A 19,664-nucleotide genomic window follows, 5' to 3' on the forward strand; every position below is an offset into this window, starting at 1 on the left:
GTTCTAATCTGAAAATGAGGATTAGTTGATTATTGGAGTCAGGTGAGTTAGCTGGCTGGGACAGTGACCAAAGTGTGAACCCAATCAGGCCTCCGAGGACTGGAGTTGCCCATTACTGCATTACTACCTTGAAATGTCATGGGGTGCCTAATCACACTGTTGATGTTATACCTCGGGCCCACCCAGACATTTTTGTTTTAACACAAAACTGCCACACCTCAATTCGTCAACAGCTTGGCGATTAGTTGACTAATTGAGTCAGGTGTGTCAGTTAAATCAGGTGTCCCCGAGGAGAGGGTTGGGAAACCCTACCTTAGACTACAGGAATACACGTCAACCTTTGTGCTGTTAATTGTAAGGACTTGTGTTGCTTTGTTTAACTGTATATAGCTGTATCCTGATTGGTTGATTGAATGATTCATTCATTGATTGGTTGATTGTATCCTGCAGGGTCAGGTCAGAGTAAGGAAGTGGTGTTTCCTTCTAGCTCCTCCCCTGCCTACCTCACAGTCCCTGGGGACGGCTTCGCTGAGCCCTTCACACTGACCCCTGGGAAATGGATCATACGCATCCAGGCAGAGGGCCTTCTACTGGTGAGGCCAGGATTGTTAGTCTGTGATACCATCTGTCAGTGACCGAAGAGAAAAAAAGGAAGCAAAAATGTAGAGGAATAGGTCATAAATGTGTTCTTCTCTCTCTGCTCTCCACTGTCCTCCCAGGACTACTTGGTGCTGCTGCCCAGTGATTACTACGAGGCTCCCTTCCTCCAGGAGAAGATCGCCCAGCCCTGCACGTACACATTCACCGCAGACAGAGACACAAAGTAATCCCCGTGTTCCCTCAATGCTCTTTACCAAGGCATACAGTTCTGTCAGGTGCATGTTGGCCCCAGACAGTATTTCTGCTCAATGTATGGACTGTACAAACATGTAGTCTGTGCAAGGTTGTGTTATGCATGTTATCCCCAGACTCTGACCGCAGTTGTGTCTGTCCCTCCCTCTCTCCCTCCCTACAGCTGTCTGCTGTATAAGCACATGGCGATGAACAGATTCAGCTCTGTGCTGGGCTCTCAGGGCCAGTTCTCCAGCCAGTGGAGACGCAGGAGGAGACAGGCCCTCGTCCGCCGGCCAACTCCAGCCCACCCCGAGATGGCCTCGCTCACCGGGAGACAGGTGGGTCTAGGTCTGGGGCTCTGCTGCGCACGCACAATCACACACACACACACACACTCAAATACGCTCACAAACATACTTTTTGTCCCTCTGATTGTGATGGTTTATGGCTTTTATTTTATAGTTGGACAGTAAATGCATAGTGTGACTCTGAGACGCTGCATTTGCCCTCCCCCATGTCTGTGTTTGTGTCCTGTAGGCCCAGTTACAGCTGAGCCTGCGTGTGTCTCCACCCGGTCCCTACATCCTGGTCCTGGAGTATGCCAGCGAGGTAGACATGGTCCAGAACGTCAACCTCATCATCGCTGACCAATCAGAGAGTCATATTCAGGCCAGAGCCAACATCTACAGCTGCCATTACAGGTTTGTGTGTGTACTGTACGTTTACTGAGTGCAATGTTTCGTTCCTGTCCTTCAATAGTGTTTATAAAGTTTGTACTCGAGAGGCAGTGTTGGCAAGTCATTTGTGTGCATTTTGTGTAATAAACCTGTTTTAATGCAGCTCTCCAGCTCTGTAATACCGTTGATCATTGAGGGTGTCTATCCAATACTTGTCCATGCAGCTTCCTTTGTCGCAGTGTGGCGGTTGACGGAACCAATCGCGCTGCAGTGTTCCAGTTTACCCACAAGGCTGAGCTTCTTCTACAGACCTCCACAGCCTCAATGCTGCTGGTGAGAAAGAACCATTTTATTCCATTGCATAGCAGCAAGATCCGCACGTATGCAACCTCTTCTGCTTTGTCTTCCTTTTTTTTATTGTAGTGTGCATATTCTCTAGTAAATGGAAAGGTACCGATTCCCAGTACCTACTGTATAAAAGTGAGTTAATGTTCAAATGAAATACTTTCGTTTCCTGTTGCCATTTTGACTGTGTATTCCTCTGTAGTATAAAGTGTATGCAGTGCCCGCGGAGGAGTTCTCCATGGAGTACCTGGACCCCAAGGTGCTCTGTGTCTCTGTCCACGGACGCTTCACTGAGGACAGGTAAGCTGTTTTACCTCATAATACTGTGTTGTAATGCCAGGGGACTTTAAGTGGCTTTTTCAATATAGACAGCTGGCGTTTTTTGACAACTAGCAATCAGCAGCAATGAGCAAACATGGTAGTAATAGTAGTGCCTGTATTTTACAGGTAGTGGGCTTGTTGTGCAATCAGTAGCACTGTCTCTGGGGGGTAGATGCTAGCTGTTGTTGTGGGGATACTTACCTTCCACACATCTGTTTTCCAGGTGTGATTCAATGCATTCCTCAGCCAGGGCCAGGGTCACTTAACTGAGGCTGTCTGATATCCAGGCCAACTTCTCCTCTCCACCTAGCACACCTGGGTTCAACTAGTACTTGTTTCCTTCCAAATACTTAAAGCTGCACTTGATTCAGCTTTCCTGATGCAATGGAACCAATGGAATAGTCAGAAAAGGGCTAATTTGTACTCTGGGCAGGCATAATCAAAGTATATGAAAGAAAACAAATCCGATTTGAACACTGGTCTGAAAGCCAGTGATGACTAGTTGTCAGCAGCACCAGTCCTGTTATTATACGGCTAGTTTCTACAGGCTCTTTTTACACCACTTTCAGTGTAAACTGACTGCCTGCCTGGCACCACTATTGTTGAAGGTAATAATCAAGGTGATATCTCAGGGGAAATAAACAGTGAAAGTGAGGGGAAAAACCCTGGTCAAGACACTTGTTGTTTGATGCTGATGGTTCAGGCACATTACAAAAGGCCTTTCCTTTCATGTTGTTCTGCTGTTTCCACAAAGCAAAATAAGGAGGGAAAGCATGAAAAGATCAGCCCCACATCAGGCCTGAGAAAACACATAGCTTGAAATTGAATTGGTGATAAGAGGATTGATAAGGACTTAAAACTGAGAAAAGAAAGAGTGAGGTTTTGACTCAAAGGGACGTTTTTTTGAGATCGCGAAATTAGTCTTTGTTGGTCAGTGAGAGAGGATGAAGGAGAACGATAGAGAGAGAGAGTTAAGGGGGTTAAGATCAAGTCTGCAGGCATAGGGGATTAAGGTTTGCTCCACTCAAGAAGTGTGTGTGTGTGTGTGTGTGTGTGTGTGTGGGTGTGTGGGTGGGTGTGGGTGGGTGTGTGTGTGTGTGTGTGGGTGTGGGTGTGGGTGTGGGTGTGGGTGTGGGTGTGTGTGTGTGTGTGTGTGTGTGTAAGTCATTTAGGGGCTTCTATACATTGATGAGAGAGAATGTGATAGTTATAAGATGTCTACATATGAAAGCTGTTTACTCCAGATTTCACAGGTCACAACCTCTATGTGGTCACTGCCCCTGCTAATAACCAGTCACATTTGTATCCCAGTGGTGCTTAGCAAACACTTCAGAAGCTGCTTCTGAAATGGACCCTGGTCAAATGTAGTGCACTATATGTAGGGAATAGGGTGCCATTTCAGATGCACAAACCTTCACCTCCTGTATTCTGTTCCCCCTTTCTTTCTTCCCTCTAGTCAGTACTGTGTTCCCAGCCAGTACGACAGGCCCTCCACAGCTCTGGTTCTGGACGCAGCTCGGGACGCGCGCCACTCCTCCCCACATGTCGTCCCCCAGCAGAGGGAGAGTGAAGAGTGGAGACGAAGACGACAGCCAGGGGCTGGGGGCTTCCCTTTCCCTGGAGCCCAGAGTGAAGGGGTACTACTCAAATCTCCCCAGGTACGGAGCTGGGCCTGTATAATGCTACTGCTTGGAGTGGGACCATGCACTGGAAAGCATGTGGGGCTTGAGATATGAAGCCCACAGCTTCACTAACATTAATGGCAGTAACATCCCTATAGGGTTACAGTATATAGTTAATGAGCCGGTTTTTAAGTGGTACGAAGCACATTTCTGTGGAAACTGACAACAAAATCGAATTTGATCTTATTTCTGTGGTGTTTACACGTTTCTCCACATGTTGTGTTCTTTCTCTGTTCCTCTACTCCTCCAGTCAGAGGTCCGTTTCAGTGCCAGGGTGCCAGTTCCTGGCAGGTATGTGTTTGTGGTCCACTACTGTCAACCTGAACACACCACCTTCCCTGTGGAGGTACGGGTGGATGCCGGACACACGTGGGCCGGTGAGTTTGGTGCGAAATGTAGGTGTATGAAGCCGTTGATCCAGATTGATATGGTTGGATAGAGAGTGTATATGAGCCAGGACCTTACTGACTCCGACATCATTCTAGATGTAATGAAATAGAAGTCTACTCAAAGAAGGAATGTGATTATCAATGGTCATGAACTTACAGTAGTAGCTAGTCCCCTATTCTATGGTAGTATTGTCTGGGAGAGGCTGTTGTGTGTTTTGCGGGTTCTAGTGGTCTCTGGTGCTTGGGTGATTCCGAGATCACTCCTCCCTCCCTCCCTCCCTCTCTTTCCACCCCTTTCATCTCTCCTCCCCTCTCTCACCTCCCCCTCCTCCTCTCTCCTCCCCTCTCTCACCTCTCTCTCCTCCCCTCTCACCTCCCCCTCCTCCTCTCTCCTCCCCTCTCTCACCTCTTTCTCCTCCCCTCTCACCTCCCCCTCCTCCTCTCTCCTCCCCTCTCTCACCTCCCCCTCCTCCTCTCTCCTCCCCTCTCTCACCTCACCCTCCTCCTCTCTCCTCCCCTCTCTCACCTCACCCTCCTCTTCTCTTCTCTCCTTCCCTCTCTCTCCTCCTTGCTCCTCTATCCTCCTCTCTCCTCCCCTCTCTATACCCGCTTCCCTCTTTTTACTCCTCCCTACTGCTGCTCCATCCGCCTAATACACCCCCTCTCCTCTCATCACGCTTTCTCCTCTCCTCCTTCTACTACTTGCTCTCTCCTCCCCTCTATCTTCCCAAACACTGGTCCTCCGCCCAATCCCCCCTTCCTCCTCTCCGACTATGCCTCCTTACCCCCTGCTGCACCCCCACCTTCCTCTCTCTACCTCAGGCTCTGTGAATGCCTCTTTCTGCCCGGGGGTCTCCTGCTGCAGGGAGGTGGTCATCGCTGAGGGGCGCATCGCTCTGGACCTTCCCCAGCAAGACATGGCCATCTCTCTCAAGGTTCCACCCGGGAAGACCCTCACTCTGGTCAGTTTTTTCATGTCAGTCATTATTACTCTATTAATTAGCCTACTTACAGTTGAAGGAGGAGAACACCTTCCTGGATTCAGGAAAAGCTTCACTCTAGTCCTATGTGGTTATGCCTTTAGTGTAGTTCAGGAGGATTTAGGAGTCTAGGATATGCTGTATTAAACTTTTACCAGGTTTGCACGGTACTGCTCTCTTGCCTCCGTGTTTGATCATGTCCCAAACAACTACTAAACAACCGGCGGCCTGTATTCTACCTGGTAACCCCCACTCCGTCCAATTAGAGCTAAGCTCTCAAACCCAGTAAGCTAGTGAAGCTTACAGCTAAGTTTGTATTAGCTGTAGGCTGTTTATTATAGCATAATTATAATATCATAATTAACATACCCCACCTGGGTTGGGGACAATCCCATTTAAATTTCAGTCTGTTCAGAAAGTAAACCAAATTCCAATTCCAGATGTTCATAATTTAAAATCATTGAAAATGAAAATTTGAATGTCAGTGTACTTCCTGAATTGACTGGAATTGAAATGGAATTGACCTCAACCCTGTACCCCACGTAGTCTCCCACTGCAGATAAGACCAACCACAATACAGTTCAGCATCGCTGAAATAACCTGTGTTTTGTGTGTTTTTAGAAATGTTATCATTGTTAAGTCTGTCAGGTAAAACCGTTTCTTACGCTATGATAAGTCTCAAAGTGGGCGTTTCTGAGAGAGATAAGCCTACAACATTATCGTTTGTTTTGTACCGCTTCTTCAGGATTACATCTTGGTGGTTCCTGACGATAGCTACACCCCTGATCTCCTGAAAGAGAAACCGTTTGATAAGTCATCTGATTTCACCAGGCAGTGTGGAGGACCAAGCTTTTCTATAGAGTGAGTATTCAGTTCAGTGATCGTGTGCCAGTGGGTTTCTCAAGACTTTGACCAAGCAAAACCATGTGCCCTGTGGAATGGACTCAACAGCTTTGCTGAGTGATATGAAGATTAGATCATTCAGTATGATTGTAATTGCAGGATCATATCATGTTTATTTGAGACTTAAATTTCGACTTCGTGTGTGGTGAAATTAACGGGGGGAGTGGATTATTATAATAATACTTTTTTAAGGGAGTAGTTGTTTTTAATGTGTGGATGTAAACACGATCAATACTCAGAGAATTTCATAACTACTTTATTTGATTGACCCCTGACCCCGAATGGTCTCTTCCTGTTCCAACAGCCCCAGAACGTCCTCCCAGTTCTGCAGAGATTCGGCCCGCTCCCTGGTAGCAGCCTATAGTGACGGGGCCCTGCCCTGCTACTGTGACAAATCAGGGGCTACAGGGCCCACCTGTAACCCTGTAGGGGGCCAGTGTCCCTGTAGGCCCCATGTGATCGGTCGGCAATGTACACGATGTGCCACAGGATACTACGGCTTCCCCTACTGCAGACGTAAGTATATTTAAGATACTAAAATGTCTCACACACACACACACACACACACATAGTTTATTACCCTAACCTGTCTTTATCCCCCCCTAGCGTGTGAGTGTAGCCAGCGGCTGTGCCACGAGGTGACAGGTCAGTGTATCTGCCCGCCCCAGACAGTGAAGCCAGTCTGTGACGTGTGTGAGAGCCAGACGTTCAGCTACCACCCTCTAGTGGGCTGTGAGGGCTGTGACTGCTCCCCCAACGGAGTCAGGCCCAACGCAGGGAGAGAATGTGACCGTGACACGGGACAGTGCATGTGAGTAGAGCTCTGTGTAGAGACTAAATCCACATAAAAAAATACTACAGTTTACTATAGAATACTACAGTACTTACTATAGAATTCTGTAGTAAACTGTAATATACTGTATAATACTATACTACACACTGTAGTATCCCTCGATCATGTGTAGTACTTAGTATAGAATGGTGTAGTATACTGTAGAATACTATAGTAAATACTGCAATATTTAATTAGCATATATCCTGTCCATTCCCCTCCATATCCCAATTTGTGCCACCCGTACGTGAGAAACAAGTTTAGACCATATATTGTGTTCCCTATGGTTATAGAAAAAAGCAGAAGTTCTGAACTGTCTGTTCAGAACCCAGTCCTACCTACCTACAGGTTATGGACAACTTGCTGTAGGTTTCCTAAAGGAGAAAGCTTTCCACTTCTATGTCAAAGATAATAAGAAAATTAACACCACAGTAAATACTTAAGCAATAAGACCCGAGGGGGTCTGGTATATGGCCAATATACCACGGGTAAGGGCTGTTCTTACACTCGTGCCTGGACACAGCCCTTAGCTGTGGTATGTTGGCCATATCCCACAAACCCCCAAGGTGCCTTATTGCTATTATAAACCGGTTACCAACGTAATTAGAGCAGTAAAAATAAATGTTTGTCATACCCGTGGTATGCCAATCAGCATTCAGGGCTCGATCCACCCAGTTTATAATACAGTTTATACAAGAGGTGGGACTAATCCTGAATGCTTTGGTTAAAACCGCATTCCAGCCGGTGTTTATTCCACAAATTACCACCGGCTAAATCTATGACATTAAAATGCTTATTTCCTCTGTTCCATCTGACTGCAGAATCCACTGTCTCATCAGCAGACGCAGAGAAGTTATAAACTTGATCTTTGCTATAAAAAGCATCTAGACATTATCTCACATTTCTTTTAGACTAACATTTCGTTTTCAACAGCGGAGATTTGTATAAACCCTGCTGTCTGTCTATCCGACAATTTAAACATTGTTTTAATATTCAAATTCGATCTACAGCTGTCCCATAATAATGAACGAGTCGGGATGAGACAGACAGACAGACAGACAGGCAGCGTTTCTCAGCCAGTCAAAATCATGAATCAGCATCATATACAAAAAAAGGTCAAATGAAACGCAGCTAATTTGCAGTCTTTCCAGCTTCAATTTGAGGTGATTGTGTTACTGTAGCCGTGTTGTTGGCTAGCTCCTCTGAACAACAGTGTCCTGATGAGTGAGCATCAGGACATTTTCTATGCCAGGCGAAATCGCACATCATTAGCTCATCGTTATGGATGTATGTAAATAAATGTCACTAGAAAACATCTTAAACAAATGCAAATGCAGTTACTTTGCTGTTATTCTGGGTGTACTTTTTGACGTGACTGTAAGTTAGCCGTAGTTGGCTAGCTAGTAAGCAAGGGATAAGAATGTTGCCCGTCAGTATGGCAATGGAACATTTAGAACAATGGACTGTGTCGCGTCCATAGATACAGAACAAAAAGACTGAACGACTAGGTCACTTCTCTAGCAACCCTAGATTTGTGTCGGGACTATATCTTGTGGAATTAATAAAAAATAAAGTTTTTAATGAAACATTATCACTTTATCACAACATTATCACAACACCAGGAAATCAGCTGATTTTGGAATCTGTTCCCAAGTATTCCCACTCATAATAGGGAGACAAGTCATCGCATACAAATATAAGCAAGATTTGAAATTATTATGTTTTTGTGGAATATTATATCTGTTTGGGCTTCTTGCGGTCAATTTGCAGTCTATTTGTAATTATGTTCCGGCCCCCAGACCACCCACTCAAGGAAAAAATCATCCCTTGGCTGAATCTAGTTGATGATCCATGGTAAACACAATAGTCTTTATTTTATATAGGAAACACTACATAAGGTAAAGGTTGTGGAGTTTTGAATGAGATAATACATTTTAGGTCTCTGTATTCTGTAGCACCTTTCCTCTCATGGCCAGTAGCTGAATATTTGAACATGCTGTGGATGAGATTTCCAAGTACAATCATGTTAATTGTATGTATATGTTCTGTGTGTGTGAAGGTGTAAGCCCAGGATCGGTGGGCGGCAGTGTGACCGGTGTGCTGCAGGGTTCTACAGGTTCCCAGACTGTGTCCCATGTAACTGTAACCAGGGAGGGGTCACACCTGATATATGTCACCCTGACACAGGACAGTGCCTCTGCAAGGTGACCTTATAATGCTGTATGCTTTTAAACAATAAATCATAATATTTGGATCGTCTAAATGAAGTAAGTGTACATTCTCAAATAGTGTGTTAAATCTACGCTTTTAACATTACGACCAGACTTATTCAGGGTCGATCACCTAATTTAGCCTCAAATAGTCTCATCTGTGAAAAAAACAATGAACATCTCTGAGGGCTTCTCTATTGGGAAACAATGTGACTGGTTATTAGCAGGGTCAGTGACCAGGAAAAGGTTGTGACCTGTGAAATCTGGAGTAAACAGTAAGCAGCCGTATGTCCTGTTGTTGTAGAGGAACGTGCAGGGTGCCCGCTGTGATGCCTGTAGAGACGGGTCCTTCCACTTTGACCCCTCCCACCCCAGAGGCTGCGTCAGCTGCTTCTGCTTTGGAGCCACCGACCAGTGCCAGAGCTCTGGCAAACGCAGGGGGAAGGTGTGTGCATGTGCATTCGTGCATGCGTATGTGCTTGCGTGTGTGTGTGTGTGTGTTTCTGAAGTTTTATTGGCCCTTTCATTGACATATTCTTTCCGTGTCATAGAAATGTGAAATAAGTTGTAATTACACTGTACCTGTTCAGACACATGATCAAACCCTTATCTAGCTAAATGATCAGTGTTGAAACAACCCACATTCCATGGAGTGGATATACCCACAGCATTGCCACACCTGCAGAACATAACTCCATTGCACACAGCATTATTCCTATGTACATAATGGCATTTTACCAAACCATAGGCCGATAATATATAGTACAATCCTCTTTGCCTTCGCCTCCACTAGTTTATGGACATGCGTGGCTGGCGTCTGGAGAGGGCTGACCAGGAGGAGGTGGCATCAGTCCTCAACCCGTCCAGTAACACTGTGGTAGCAGACGTACAGGAGTTGCCTGGCACTACCCAGCTCCTCCACTGGGTGGCGCCACCATCCTACCTGGTAGACCGGGTGAGTAGAGAGTGGAACTTGAGAGGACATGTACTGTTGGAATAGAATAGCTCAGTTTTAAAAAAGAGGACATGTTTCATGTAATATTTGGAAGTTCTTTTTATATCAGACTTGAGCATTTTTTACATTTGATCAGTAGTTATTTAGCTGTGGATTCAGTGACAAGAACAGAAGGCAGGGCTTCAAGCAGCTGCCATTGAGCCTAAATACCAGTGCTTTAACAGTTCGACACTGGGTCCACACTGGGTCCTGTACCAGTCCCATTGACTCTGACTGATTACATGTAATCTGATTACAAAAAACTGTAAATGTAATAAGATTACAGATATTTTGGAAAAACTAGATGATTAGTTCTTGAATTACCTTTAAATTCAGAAATTATGTTTGTGAAAAAATACATTGACACCTTTCTGTTTTCTCACTGACATTCAATTCAGCATTGTTCCACCTGACCTAGACTGACCACAAGTCAGAGACCACTTTGATGACACACCAAATGCGTTTGATGGATCCTTTTTGTCTTCTTCTAATGTCTCTTAAGGGGAAAGTAATCCAAAAGTAATCAGATTACGTCACTGGGTTGGGGTAATCCATAAATGACTGATTACTGATTACAATTTTGGACAGATAACTAGTAACTGTAACGGATTATATTTAGAAAGTATCCTACCCAACCCTGCTGATAGTATTCCACTCCTGTCTCAGGTGTCATCCTATGGGGGCTACCTCACCTATCAGGCTAAATCCTTTGGGATTCCCAGTGAGGGGATGTTGCTGATGGACCGCAGACCTGATGTTCTGCTCAGTGTACGTACATTATGACACATTGTATCATCACTTACTGCTGATTATGACATCTCTCTAATTGGTGTATAAGTCATATATATATACACAGTACCAGTCAAAGGTTTAGACACACCTATACATTCAAGGGTTTTTCTTTATTTTGACTATTTTCTACATTGTACAATAATGGTGTAGACATATGGAATCATGTAGTAACCCAAAAAGTGTTAAACAAATCAAAATATATTTTATATTTGAGATTCTTCAAAGTAGCCACCCTTTGCCTTGATGACAGATTTGCACACCGTATTTGATAAAAGACCAAGTCCATTTTATGGACAGAACAGCTCAAATAAGGAAAGAGAAATAACAGTCCATCATTACTTTAAGACATGAAGGTCAGTCAATCTGGAAAATTTCAAGAACTTTGAATGTTTCTTCAAGTGCAGTCGCAAAAACCATCAAGTGCTATGATGAAACTGGCTCTCATGAGGACCACCACAGGAATGGAAGACCCAGAGTTACCTCTGCTGCAGAGGATTAGTTCATTAGAGTTACCAGCCTCAGAAATCGGCAATTAACTGCACCTCAGATGGCACCTCAGAGTTCAAGTAATAGACACATCTCAACATCAACTGTTCAGAAGAGACTGCGTGAATCAGGCCTCCATGGTTGAATTGCTGCAAAGAAACCACAACCAAAGGACACCAATAAGAAGATGAGACTTGCTTGGGCCAAGAAACATCAGCAATGGATAATAGACCGGTGGAAATCTGTCCTTTTGTCTGAGTCCAAATTTGAGATTTTTGGTTCCAACCGCTGTGTCTTTGTGAGACGCAGAGTAGGTGAACGGATGATCTCTGCATGTGTGGTTCCCACCGTGAAGCATGGAGGGAATGTGTGATGGTGTGAGAGTGCTTTGCTGGTGACAATGTCTGTAATTTATTTAGAATTCAAGGTCCACTTAACCGGCATGGCTACCACAGCATTCTGCAGCGATACGCCATCCCATCTGGTTTGCGCTTAGTGGGACTATCATTTGTTTTTTAACAGGACAATTACCCAACACATCTCCAGGCTGTATAAGGGCTATTTGACCAAGAAGGAAAGTGATGGAGTGCTGCATCAGATGACCTGGCCTCCACAATCACCCGACCTCAACCCAATTGAGATGGTTTGGGATGAGTTGGACCGCAGAGTGAAGGAAAAGCAGCCAACTAGTGCTCAGCATACGTGGGAACTCCTTCAAGACTGTTGGAAAAGCATTCCTCTTGAAGTTGGTTGAGAGAATGCCAAGAGTGTGCAAAGCTGTCATAAAGGGTGGCTATTTGAAGGATCTCAAATATAAAATATATTTTGATTTAACACCTTTTTTTGGTTACTACATGTGTTATTTCATAGTTTTGATGTCTTAACTATTATTGCACAATGTAGAAAATAGTAAAAATAGAGAAAAACCCTTGAATGAGTAGGTGTGTCCAAACCTTTGACTGGTACTGTATATGAGTCATGATGACTTCCTGTTTTGAGTAACCCAGTTTTATTTGTCTGTGAATTTCTCAGGGCCAGGAGATGACCCTGGTCCACATGTCCCCACATACCCCTAATCCTGACAGACTCCACCAGGGCAGAGTCCAGCTAGTAGAGGTAAAACCTAAAAAGTGGTGAAGCTGAGTCCTTATTCCATCTGTTGTGAACACATATAATAACATTTGATCAGTCGTCAACATTTCCAATCCCTCACTAACCCCTGTCTGTTCTGTTTAGGGGAATTGGCGTCACTTCGGCACCAACCGTCCTGTGTCCAGAGAGGATCTGATGGAAGTCCTGGCAGGTCTGGTTGGTCTGAGGGTGCGGGCCCTCTACTTCACCCAGAGCCAGAGACTCAGCCTGGGGGAGGTGGGCCTGGAGGAGGCCACAGACACAGGGGCCGGGGGCCCTGCCAGCACCGTGGAGGAGTGTGCCTGTTCCCCTCTCTACAGAGGAGACTCCTGCCAGGTGAGACAGATCTCATTCACTCTTAGTCCCCTAGGTGCTTCATGGAGATCTACAGGGATCATATATAATACTTTTAAAGTAACTGCCCAGAGTTTCCAGATTTCTATGAAATATGACCTAGAATTACTTACACTGAGTATACAAAACATTAAGAACACCTGCTCTTTCCATGACATAGACTGACCAGGTGAATCCAGGTGAAAGCTATGATCCCTTATTGATGTCACTTGATAAAGTCACTTCAATCAGTGTAGATGAAGGGGAAGAGACAGGTTAAATAAGGATTTTTAACCTTGAGGCAATTGAGACATGTATTGTGTATGTGTACCATGGGCAAGACAAAATATTTAAGTGCCTTTGAATGGGGTGTGGTAGTAGGTGCCAGGCGCATCGGTTTGTGTCAAGAACTGCAACGCTGCTGGGTTTTTCATGCTCAACAGTTTCTCATGTGTGTCAACAATGGTCCACCACCCAAAGGACATCCAGCCATCTTCAAAGAACTGTGGAAAGCATTGGAGTCAATATGGGCCAGCATCCCTGTGGAACGCTTTCGACACCTTGTAGAGTCCATTCCTCAACGAATTGAGGCGGTTGAGGGCAGGGGGGGGGGGGGGGGGGGGGGTGTGCAACTCAATATTAGGAAGTTGTTCTTAATGTTTTGTACATCCAGTGTACAATATGATTGACATAGCTAATTAAACATTTTGGGAAGGAAAACTATGACAAAAATAAGCTTTTCTGTGTTGGAATGGTGTGGGCTTACCTCAACAACGGAATGGTGTGGGCTTACCTCAACAACAGAATGGTGTGGGCTTACCTCAACAACAGAATGGTGTGGGCTTACCTCAACAACAGAATGGTGTGGGCTTACCTCAACAACAGAATGGTGTGGGCTTACCTCAACAACAGAATGGTGTGGGCTTACCTCAACAACAGAATGGTGTGGGCTTACCTCAACAACAGAATGGTGTGGGCTTACCTCAACAACAGAATGGTGTGGGCTTACCTCAACAACAGAATGGTGTGGGCTTACCTCAACAACAGAATGGTGTGGGCTTACCTCAACAACAGAATGGTGTGGGCTTACCTCAACAACAGAATGGTGTGGGCTTACCTCAACAACAGAATGGTGTGGGCTTACCTCAACAACAGAATGGTGTGGGCTTACCTCAACAACAGAATGGTGTGGGCTTACCTCAACAACAGAATGGTGTGGGCTTACCTCAACAACAGAATGGTGTGGGCTTACCTCAACAACAGAATGGTGTGGGCTTACCTCAACAACAGAATGGTGTGGGCTTACCTCAACAACAGAATGGTGTGGGCTTACCTCAACAACAGAATGGTGTGGGCTTACCTCAACAACAGAATGGTGTGGGCTTACCTCAACAACAGAATGGTGTGGGCTTACCTCAACAACAGAATGGTGTGGGCTTACCTCAACAACAGAATGGTGTGGGCTTACCTCAACAGCAGAATGGTGTGGGCTTACCTCAACAGCAGAATGGTGTGGGCTTACCTCAACAGCAGAATGGTGTGGGCTTACCTCAACAGCAGAATGGTGTGGGCTTACCTCAACAGCAGAATGGTGTGGGCTTACCTCAACAGCAGAATGGTGTGGGCTTACCTCAACAGCAGAATGGTGTGGGCTTACCTCAACAGCAGAATGGTGTGGGCTTACCTCAACAACAGAATGGTGTGGGCTTACCTCAACAACAGAATGGTGTGGGCTTACCTCAACAACAGAATGGTGTGGGCTTAATTTAACAACAGAATGGTGTGGGCATATACGGTCATTAAAAATATTGCAGGCAAGTAGATCGCTGATTGGCCAGCGCATCATCCTCAGGGAGATGGCATCATGTTCTTTGAGGAAATAGCAATAATGTTTTCAACGGTATGTTTCTGTAATGGCGTTCCTCTCTCTCTTCATAAGAAGAGGAGGTGTAGTGATCGAGCCAAGGCGCAGCGGGTTGTGAATACATGATTATTTATTAAATAAACAGAACAGACCAAACTAATACGAAAACGAACTATACTTGATATAACTAACAAAATAACAAAACGATGTAGACAGACCTGAACAAACGAACTTACAAATACACGAAGCACGCCGACACAGGAACAGACTACATAAACGCACGAACAAACCGAAACAATCCCGTATGGTGTAACATTGACACAGAAACAGGAGACACTCACCCACAAACAAACAGTGAGAACACCCTACCTAAATATGACTCTTAATTAGAGGAGAAACGCAAAACACCTGCCTCTAATTAAGAGCCATACCAGGCAACCAAAACCAACATAGAAACAGATAACATAGACTGCCCACCCAAAACACATGCCCTGACCTAAACACATACAAAAACAACATAAAACAGGTCAGGACCGTTACAGTTTCAGGTGTGGTTTTTGAAGTGTTTTTTTATCCAATGTTGTCCAACAAGTGCTGGACAACATTGTTTGGACATGAGTTAACAGAATATGAACTTTTAAAAGTGCGATTTTCACTGGGCAGTTACTTTAAGAGAGTACTCCAGAGGTGCCTTGGTGTTTTTGTTATTTTGGAGATGGTAATGAGTCCAAGGATAGGGGGACTTTTAGCTCTCAGATGCACATCAAGTGTGTAAGGGCTTGGGGCTATGTCCTATGACAGGAGGGGATGAGAGGGAGAGGTGTCGACCGACCGATCTAGTCATTTTGGAGAAGAGAAGAGCGAGAACTCCCCTCCCCGCTTTGGGGGTTTTTGTCGTGACACGCCCTAACAATGGTGCCACGCCCAGCCTGGGGTGAGTGAGGTCACTGGCAGGCAGAGGAAAAATCCATCAGCCCATTGAAGAGCCAACGGTTTAAACAAGCCTTTGTGGAATGTCCCGGAATAAAGTGTGTGTGTTTCATCAGCCAAGCCCAGTAGCCCGAGGGAGAGGGATAAGATGCACAATCACGCACACATAATATTAAAGATTATACCACTGCTGTAAACCGCTCCGTTGTGTCATAGTAACAGCAGTTCAAATCAAATACAATTTGAAAAAACATACAGTACGACATTTAGAACGTTAGAACCAAAGTCTTCCCTGAGGTTGTTTAGTACGCGGGTGGGTCTTCTACTCCAATTAGGAAAAGTTGGATGGAAGCATTTTCCCCTCAGAATCCACGTATTAAATGGAACTCTGTACATCACTCGACTGTAAATGTATGCAATTTCAGTGTGGACAATTCCACGGTAACAGAGTGATGCTGAGACTCCGATTTTTTAAAGAATGACGGCACAAACCACACAAATCGTCATTCTGTTACTGAACTGAAATGTGTTTTTGTAAAAGGTGCAGAGATTTTTTTTTTATGCACTATGCAGAAATCACACTTTTCTGGTTGTTAAAATTGTAATAGTTTGCTTAATTTCAATTTGTGACAACAACAAAAAAGCAAGTAAAGTGTTACCGAATCATTATACCATCTAAACCGCTGTGAAATATCTTTTCCATAACCAAAAATATTGTATTTTCAGCTGTTTGAAGCTGAAAGTAAAAGACACAAAAACCAAAAGTATTAATGGGAAGCGTAGAAATAGCACTTAGGCTTGCTGTCAATAAGAATGACAGATCTATAACTCACATTTCTACGTGAATTTGGTCGGGTCTCCCAAATAGTTACATATTGCAGTCTTAAGTCGTCATTGTGCATAGAGTTGTATGATTTGTTTAACATTGCGATCATGGTTTCAGCATCACTTTGTTACCGTGGAATTGTCCGTGTGCAACCCTTAGGGATGGGGGTTTGACATGCCAAGAAAGCTTCGATTTTGTTTCACTGGCAATAGCTTATTAACAAAGTGAGACCCTAAGGCCCTGATGACTTTGTCGTAGATTTTCATTTAACTTTCTATATAATTGTGTAGTATACTGTGTAATACTATGCTACACACTGTAGTATCCCTCAATCATGTGTAATGCTTAGTATCGTATACTGTAGAATACTATAGTAAATACTACAGTAATACTATATTAATACTACAGCAAAAACACTACCGTCCGCTAAAACAATACACTTTTTTAACAGTATTAAATTTATACCCAGCCCATTCCCCTCCACCATATCCCAAATTGTGCCACCCATAAGTGAGATACCTACATGACAAATATAGACCATATATTGTGTTCCCTACAGGTTATACAACTATCCGTTCAGACCCCAGTCCCACCTACTTACAGGTTATGGAAAATGTGATTTTTGGGGGGGGGTCAAAAGTAATAAAACAGTAAATACTACAGCAATGTCTTCAAAAACACTACATTAAATACTACAGTATACTAGAGTCAGCAAAAACAGTACAGTAAATACTACAGTATATTACAGTCCGCAAAAACACTACATCATTATTTGTTTATATACTAGTTCTTTTACTACAGTATTTATACTATAGTTAACTGTAAATTCTACAGTATACTGCAGTTTAGTCTGCAAAAACACTACAGTGAAACTACAGTATTTATACCATAGTATACTAGAGTATTTTTTCATGTGGGTTGATTGAGTTGTTTTCCCCATTTTGCGATTGTGCTCGAAGCCCTGTTACCATAGCGAGAGTATGATCTACCTGTGTGTGTGGGAGACGTCAACATCCTCTAGTCAGGTGTGTTCAGAGGAAATGGATAATATGTACCCTGCGGCGCTAGAAAAAGGAGAGGCGCCCTGACACATAGCCGGGCGTGGCATCTGGCAACCTGGGACGTTGTTACTCACCACCCGACACCAAATAGTACATACACAGATCCAACTAACTACCACGCCCAACTGTCTCCACTGCTTCGTGTTTGGACTGCATGATTCAGGTGTGACTGCTGCTTCTGCACTGTCTGGAGATTTCCAACTATTATTCACAGAACCACAGTCACACTGGCATGCTCACGCATATACCCTGTGAACACATCTATAGACACACTTCAACACAAACTCACTCAGGCTCCCAGGTGGAGCCCCACCCTAGCAACCTTTTTATATGTGGATGAGGAGGCTTATGTACATTCTGACGATTTTCCTGTCGACCCTTTGTGTGTAAGTGACATTGTATTTTCGGAAGTGGAAATAGTAACGAATGTGTTTGGCCGTTTTGATTTTCAATAAAGGCATTTTTTTTAAATGATCCTATTTTCGAGGCTCTACATGTTGTCATGGAAAATATTGATGTTTTTCCCAACAACCAATGAGCAACTCCGCCATCAATCCAGCTACATATTGAGCATTGAGATTCCTGAAAGGACAGTCTCTGTGGCATGTTAGTTAAAAACACTGGTACGCAGACTAGACATATTCATCCCCTCCTGGATCAAGATCCCTGTTGCCTAAATTGTTTTGTGCGCTTCCAGTAATACCGTATACCCCGGTATGGTACAGAAACGGTATGACGGTATGAACATCTGGAGAACGCCCAACCCTAACGCGCACGTTGGTCAGCGTGTGGGTGTGCGTGTTGCTACACTGCTCTGACTGGCTGCTGACTAAGGTACTGTAGGTGAGTGAAGGGGCGTGTCCTCTACGTGTGGGAGTGTGTGTGTGTGTTTAAGAGGCAGAGGCAGGGGAGAGCAGGGAGTTATTTCAGACGAAACGTGAGCAATGTCAGACACGCGTGTACACAGCCCCTGGAGAGGCAGAGGGACAGGCATGCTATTTCAGACCCTGCTGTGGGGAATCTTACTGGGACTATGCAGCGCAGGACACAGACCCATTAACAGGGAAGAGAGGAACCGCTATCCCAGACAGCATGACCGAGAGGCACAGAGGATACATTATCCTTCCCTACATGACCAGGGCGGACAGAGAGTACATTACCCCTCTGTGAATGACCAGGGCGGACAGAGAGTACATTACCCCTCTGTGAATGACCAGGGTACACAGAGAGTCCAGTATTCTTCTGTGAATGACCGAGGACAGACTGTTCAGTACCCGTCTTTTGACGACCAAGATGCCAGCTCTCAGATCCAGGTAAAACGATGGATTTCTGTTGGGTTACAAATAGACTTACTGTAATGCATGCTTGGCTGCTCCGTGTACGAGGTAGACTTGTGGGATATCAGTTGACTTCCAGACCGTTATCCTATAGAGCGAAGGGTGTGTTTGGCTTTTGAGTTGCGGCGGTGCGTTAAGGATGAATACACACTCGTCTTGTGCTCAGCGTGGTGCTGGTGACACGACGTAAACTCTGATTGCCTGTATCTCCTCAAACACTGCCACTTTGAATGGTGAAGTGTTCTTCTGTGTGGGAACTAAGTGTGTCGTTTTGAAATGTGTGTTTTAGGATTCTGTTCTGTTTGTGATAGAATTCGTATTCATCCAGGAGGGTCCCATTGAGATAGGAATCACTTTCAAAATTCTGTTTTTCTGTATTATATTGTTGTATCTATGTATTTTGATGTATCTGTATAAATGTCTGTGTGTTTCTCTGTTCCAGAAATGTGCTCGTGGTTACTATAGGGACGGCAGTGGGCCCTACCTGGGTCGCTGTGTGCCCTGCTTCTGTAACGGCCTCGCCAACGAGTGTGACGACAGGACAGGGAGGTGCCTGGTAAGAACACACACTTTATATTTGTATTATTGTCTTCTATTATTTCTTATTGTTGTCACATGATCGCCAGGGAACCCGCAAGTATGTGTGTCCTGTACATACCACGTACCACGAACACACACAGTGCTTCTGAATTACAATCATTCAAAACCTGTGAGCTTAAAGAAGCCCTTAAGGAATT

The 19,664-nt window shown here is 44.6% G+C and overlaps 1 protein-coding gene across 3 annotated transcripts in view; it reads left to right on the plus strand.

The window, feature by feature from the left end:
- LOC129824116 (laminin subunit alpha-3-like) overlaps positions 1 to 19,664 on the plus strand; it is a 122,055-nt gene that overhangs the window by 79,756 nt on the left and 22,635 nt on the right. For all 3 annotated transcript variants that reach the window (XM_055883463.1, XM_055883464.1, XM_055883465.1), the window contains 19 exons: positions 451 to 593; positions 720 to 823; positions 1,016 to 1,172; positions 1,372 to 1,535; positions 1,736 to 1,844; positions 2,059 to 2,156; positions 3,634 to 3,835; positions 4,110 to 4,236; positions 5,071 to 5,210; positions 5,974 to 6,089; positions 6,436 to 6,647; positions 6,738 to 6,942; positions 9,023 to 9,167; positions 9,478 to 9,618; positions 9,967 to 10,128; positions 10,834 to 10,935; positions 12,478 to 12,561; positions 12,682 to 12,912; positions 19,370 to 19,483. In XM_055883463.1, coding sequence (XP_055739438.1) covers positions 451 to 593; positions 720 to 823; positions 1,016 to 1,172; positions 1,372 to 1,535; positions 1,736 to 1,844; positions 2,059 to 2,156; positions 3,634 to 3,835; positions 4,110 to 4,236; positions 5,071 to 5,210; positions 5,974 to 6,089; positions 6,436 to 6,647; positions 6,738 to 6,942; positions 9,023 to 9,167; positions 9,478 to 9,618; positions 9,967 to 10,128; positions 10,834 to 10,935; positions 12,478 to 12,561; positions 12,682 to 12,912; positions 19,370 to 19,483 — 2,756 coding nt within the window. The remainder of the gene's footprint in view (positions 1 to 450; positions 594 to 719; positions 824 to 1,015; positions 1,173 to 1,371; positions 1,536 to 1,735; positions 1,845 to 2,058; positions 2,157 to 3,633; positions 3,836 to 4,109; positions 4,237 to 5,070; positions 5,211 to 5,973; positions 6,090 to 6,435; positions 6,648 to 6,737; positions 6,943 to 9,022; positions 9,168 to 9,477; positions 9,619 to 9,966; positions 10,129 to 10,833; positions 10,936 to 12,477; positions 12,562 to 12,681; positions 12,913 to 19,369; positions 19,484 to 19,664) is intronic.

Source organism: Salvelinus fontinalis, chromosome 26, assembly GCF_029448725.1.
Source record: "Salvelinus fontinalis isolate EN_2023a chromosome 26, ASM2944872v1, whole genome shotgun sequence".
Taxonomy (NCBI): domain Eukaryota; kingdom Metazoa; phylum Chordata; class Actinopteri; order Salmoniformes; family Salmonidae; genus Salvelinus; species Salvelinus fontinalis.